The sequence below is a fragment of the Ostrinia nubilalis genome, chromosome 12 (genome assembly GCF_963855985.1).
Source record: "Ostrinia nubilalis chromosome 12, ilOstNubi1.1, whole genome shotgun sequence".
Taxonomy (NCBI): Eukaryota; Metazoa; Arthropoda; class Insecta; order Lepidoptera; family Crambidae; genus Ostrinia; species Ostrinia nubilalis.
The window spans coordinates 8524955-8530954 of record NC_087099.1 but is presented as its reverse complement, the minus strand read 5'-3'; the positions used below and the strand labels follow the sequence as shown (position 1 = coordinate 8530954).

The following is a 6000-nucleotide window of genomic DNA, read 5'->3' as shown; positions in this document are numbered from 1 at the left end:
ACGAGCTCAGGTGGCCGCGAATATCCTCGCCCGTCGGACTAACATGAAATATATAAGTCCCAAGACGCGGCGTGCATGATATATCACGATGACGTCCCACTGAAACAAAGCGCCACGATTTATAGTTTGCAGTTTCTTTTAAAGATCCCCGTTTTTGCGATTGACTTTGTTGTCGCTTCGATGAAATCGCTTTTGTTTGAAGAGAAGATTCAGAAAAATACATTCTTGGAATTTTTCCTGATATCTTGATAGTTTGATAAGTTACTTTGTGAAGGTAAATTTTATTGAATTTGTTATAAACGATAAATAAATGGATGAAAACGTCCACATTTTAATTTATTTTTTATGACAAGTAAGTAGTATTACTTTTAGTGTAGAAGTACCTAAGTCTTATTTATTGACAGTCTACGCTCTACTAACTCCTAGGATAGAAACAAACAAACTAAATAGATAGAACTACGCCTAGGATAAATTCTGGATTTGATGCTGACATTTCCATACTAAACGACAATTTAAGCCAGAGCTCAACTAGGGTGTAACTTTTTTTGATAAGGCCATATAATTGTAAGTTAGACTCAGAACTGGACGACAATCAGCGTTTCTAATCTTCACCAACTTTCTCTTGTCTTTTCTTTTGTCTCAACAAATTTTCTCAATATTCATTTTGGAGCTTTGTATCTAAACACCCGGTTACGGCATTGCTTTGCGATAGAAGGCGGTTAAATAAAATTTTTATTTGTAATATAATTAATTACTAGCCACTAATTGATGTTCTCTTTCAGCTCTACATAATTCTTAAGATTTCATTTAAATTAAAAAAAAGAATTCTATATTTTGTGTGTGAAAATTTTACGAAACTAGGCGTTATTCCAATGCTAAGCGAAGTTTTAAAATGATTCCTTTGTTATTTGGAGCATCTATTGTTAGACGGCGAGGACTGAGAAAATCATATTAGGTGAACACTTACCCATACCTACAACAAACAGCTGTCACTGGCGGCGACCCACTCGAATATTGTGGAACCATACTTTTATTTAATCTCCAACGGCGTAATGTATTGGACGTACGATGTTAGCATCGCACTGAGGTAAACCTAGCTACGAAAGTCGTATGTAGTAGTTAGTTTACATGATGACCCAAAAAAATTGTAGAGCGTCGTACGTCTTATGACGACCGGTTTTGGAACCGTTTTGACTTACGACCATGCGTCACAATGTGAAAAACGCCTAAGTTGTGACAAAATAAAACAGCTGCAAAAGGTAATCGTAATAATATATTTGTATATACAAAGTAGCTTTATAACACGGCGAGCACTAACAGAAGAGCGAGGTGCGCTCTCGGCCGGTCTCCCGCGCTGCGCTTGAGTGCCTCCAACTCGCTGACGTCAGGAGTCTCGTCGAAGTCCCCAACCTCATTGTACTGCATCTCCTCATACTTCCCCGACAGAGCTGTAACAGTAGCCTAAGTCAGAACTTCGCCTATTCGGGTTTCCAAGGGCTCGCCGGAAAATATCGCGTTACCCGCCGTACCCATTATTTCGACCTTTCGCAGCAACATTCCTTACTTTCGATGGATACATCAAGTAATGGGTTCAGTATCAGATTCGGAAAGGGCAGGAATTACTTAATGAACATGTTTTGTTACACGAGTTCTTCTGATTTCGATATAAGTTTCAGATGTTCGTAAATGAGACAAAAAATGTAGCTAATATCAATTTTATCTAATTTGTTTGGAATATTATTGTATGAAAATGAGAAAACTTTTACAAGAAATACAAAACTGGTGGTAGTATTTGAATTCTTGGAAATTCAGATTTCTGGTTTTTAAGTAAGTATTCTCACTGAAACTTTGGTGTACTTATTTATGAGCAGCTTGGAAAATATCCGCGAATGGACCCGACTAGCTGGCAACCGCAACAAAATCGCTTTGCCGACAACGAAGAAAGGGAAACTAAACATTTTCCGTAACTTGGTAACTCCCAAACAAAATAAATTACCAGTTTGTAATAAAACTTGCGCGTGCCTTCGTAATGTAAACATTGCTAGCGTATGATTCATACTTACAGTACAGTTTTATCGTCCCGTCCGTATCCCCGAGGGAGTTCTTTGATATGCAGCTATAAGTGCCGAAGGTGTGCCTCCCCACTTTTTTGATTTTCAGCCTCATGTCTACTTCATAACCTCTTTCTATTGAGGTTATCTCGAACCTTTTGTCCGCTGTAAAAAATCAAATTATTTAGTTTTTGTTATGAAAAAACCTAGATGTTTGAATAACTTGAATCATGCCTAAAAAATAACAAGTAGGCTAATTTGACTTATTAATGTTGTGCGTGGTTTCCTTACTGTTGTGTAATTTACTTGAAAATTCAATACATTTTTTAATAATTACAGGCCAAAGTACTTAAAGAGCAAAACATAAGTAATTTTACTCTTATTAACTTAATTCACGAGAAAAGTATATTGTCTGCATCAAAAGAAACAGGATGGTTTAAAATGAAGAAGGCTTGAAATATCAGCTTTCTTTATAAATCGAGATGAAGAATTTCTTTTGATGCTGTCTGTAGTGTATTTTCTATGCTGTTGTTATTATTTTGAAATTAATTTTGGGGTCTATCAACTATAACAAAGAACCCAAGGAAATATATAATAAAAGTCTATTAGTACCTACCTAAACATCTTTAATTATTTGTTGATGCGATGAAATTATACAAAACTTGTTTCAAAATCAAAATTAAATATATTTATTCAGTTTACACCACAAGTGGCACTTATAAACTTCAAAATATAGTAAATAATAAAAAAGAAAAGGTAACCCTTATGGGGCACTTTACATTATTTATTTTACCCTTCATAGATTTTTTTCACTACATAAATGATTATGTCTACGTCTATGAAGACGTCTTATTATTATTTAATTATCAGTACGTTCAACTAATGAAGACATCGTCAAAAAGCAACTGAAAAATCGTCCGATCAATACAACCCAGAATGACTTTACTATTTGACACCTAATTAAGTACAGTGAACCGCACATTAGATATACATTTTTGTTGCCAAATAAATAGCATGGCGTGCCGGTGTTTGTACTTACATTGTGATATGATTTGTTCGTTTATCGTCCAATAATTGATGGACCGAGGAAACGCCTCCGAGTGGCAGTCTAAGAACACGGTGTCTCCTTCCTTCGCGCCCACCAGTTGGTTCTGTATTGTCATTATCGGCGGAACTGGAACAAGAAAAAACCAATGATTCCTGGAAGAAATGGCAGGGAAAAGTTAATAATGTCTCTGACTGAGATAAACTAAAAAAAGCATTTTGAATAATTATTTTCTCCGCTAAAACTCGAGCACGCGGTTCAGTATCGAAAATTAAATTAGTATGCGCGGAGGCCCTAAAGGTCTTTAGATTCACAATTATATACTCAACATCAAATAAACCGCACCTTCCGCGACGCGAACTTTAACGATTTTCTTCTGACACAATCATGGTGCCCCAACAATATTGGTGTTATTTGAAAGACCAATAAATATCCTTAAAGAAAAACACATTTAATTTCTTAATAAATGATTAACATATACCATAAATGTGACTTGAAAAAATACCTCACTTTGGGCCCACCTATGGGATCAATTAGACCAATTTTTATGGTTATAAAACCAAATTATGATCTCACGTGTCCTCTTTAACAGATGGATAGCGATTAATTCCAACTTAACAGTTTTATAGCCATAAAAGTTGGCTCAAGCATAACTACCTATTTTTTGAAGAAGTGACTCTGGATCCTTCTAAAGACACATTTTTGGGGTAAAAACCTTTCCTTTAATGAAATGAAGGTTAGAACTAGGCTTTTAAATGGTGCCAATATTGGTGGGAAGTGGGGATGCATACATTTGAAAATGCTTGTCGCGGGAGGTGCGATTTATTTGATGTCGAGTGTATTTTGTTTTCGTTTCTTGAATTTTTAAAGATCCACCTGTTTTATACACCGCCTAAATAAAATAATATCTTTTGTTTGTACTTCTGGATCGTATCGGCAAATGGGAAGATGCCATTATTAATTACTAGCTTTTCGCCCCCGGCTTCACCCTGGGTTTTCCCAGAAGTTATTCGAATTTTTCTCGCCGTAAAAACCATCCTTGGACTTAAACGAACATTAAAAAAAAAAGAATTGGTAAAATTGGTCCAGGCGTTGTTGAGTTTATGCGCTTACCAACACATTTTGCGATTCATTTTTATATTAGGTATAGATTAACATTGTTAGTGCAAGCTTTGCTTAGTTTGGGACTGGATATCAAAGAATCAGTATTTATTTTCATTAAAATATCTTTGCTCCTATTCTTTCACCATAAAAAGTTACTTAAACCAAAATTTACAAGCGATCTCGTATAATCTCGGGAGCTAGCAAGAAATATGTGGCAACGCAGCCCTTTCGGGCACTAAGAAGCGAGATAAGGTGCGGCAATAAAGAGCAACCGCACTCGACTCCTGCGGCGAGCCGCGGTACAACTGCTGCCTGAGATTTACTTAGTGCCCCTTTTTACTGACACGTACCGTGCCAGCATAGTAGACAAGTATATTTAGTTGAAAATTATACCTTATTAGAACTACTTAAGATACATAAGATGTTAGTTTTGAGAGCTTAATGTGTTAGCCTAGGCTGTTACGTAGGTAGTCGAGTGTACTCTGTTCCAGTTAGTCTAATGAAGGCATAATGACACACATAGAAAAATATTTTAATCAGTTACAAAGTTAAATGCCAATTAACTTCTTCCCTAACCTATTTGTATTTGTACCTATTCACTTTATATTTGAATTTTAGGTAAAATATTCTCCATTCCATGTAGTAAAAACAAATAGAGATTAAATGACAAGACAAACAAACCTTCCCAGGTGCATTCCAACTGCATCTCAAGAAAACATGGAAAGCGTCTTAGCAGTATTGATGTGATGATATTGAAAATTTTATTTAACATTGGATATTCGATTAAGTTGAATAAGTAATAACGGAGTACTAGACCTAGATGATACATTATGTAAAAAGACACCAAATACTATTCCCAAAGAATCCAATTACATCGGAAGACCGTGTGTAGGTATAATGAAATACACCACTATAGTAAATAGTAGTTTACAATAGTGACTGAGTTTCTTGCGCTGCTTCTTCTCAGCACTAGCCCATTTATTGTCCTTAAGCAGCGTTAGGGTTAATACTGGGACGTGTTAAAGTGCTTTTTAAAAGCCTACTAACTTACATAAATAAATGAGTTATACCTCAACATAATATTATACCATTTAGGCTGGGTTGCATCATCTTGCTTTAACTTTGACAAACGTCAAAAATCTGTTAAGCTCCATACAAACACCGGTTATCGTCATAGTTACGGTCAAAGTTAGGTGGTGCAACTCAGCCTTAGTTTTAAGTCATTAAAACCATTCCTATCCATGATTTAAACATTGTCGCAAAACGCCACAATCTCTCTACCTTGGCTGATACATTTACTATGACGGACTAATAAGAATATTTCACTTGTTATTTACCTTCCTTTGTATTTGTTCTGTGCGATAAAGTAAAGCTATTTATCTTAATTTATATTCTTTCCTCATTCTAATTTGTAATATTGTGAGGATTCTTTTATAAAAACAGTGTGTTATGTTAAATGAGTCTGCTGAGTATAAAAGGTATTCACGAAAATATTCTTTGAACAAATTCTTGGAAAGTTATTGTTCAGTAGACAGATTTTTTTTTCTTAGATAACTATCTTGTATTCTAGGAATTCCTTAAATAACTTAATTACCTAGGTACATTTTGTCAGTATTCTGTAATCTAAAAAAAATCTAAACGTTGAAATAAACCCTCAAAGGATCACTCCCAATCGGCCAAGCTTAAAAAAGCGGGAAGATTTATGCCGTTAAAATTAAAATCTTTTATACAAAACTATAAGAGCTGTAGAAGAATCAAGCCCTTAAGTTAACCAATTTAAAAATTAAAGCCCTTAAGGTT

General features: G+C 35.1%; 1 protein-coding gene across 1 annotated transcript in view; it reads right to left on the bottom strand.

Moving 5' to 3' along the window:
* Nucleotides 1-1254: 1254 nt before the first annotated feature.
* The window catches only part of LOC135076894 (lachesin-like), a 47330-nt gene continuing 42584 nt past the window's right edge, over nucleotides 1255-6000 (bottom strand). Inside the window, exons 7-9 of the mRNA XM_063971406.1 lie at nucleotides 3091-3225; nucleotides 2064-2216; nucleotides 1255-1448 (exon numbers count right to left, since the gene is read on the bottom strand). Coding sequence (XP_063827476.1) covers nucleotides 1297-1448; nucleotides 2064-2216; nucleotides 3091-3225 — 440 coding nt within the window. The 3' untranslated portion in view covers nucleotides 1255-1296. The remainder of the gene's footprint in view (nucleotides 1449-2063; nucleotides 2217-3090; nucleotides 3226-6000) is intronic.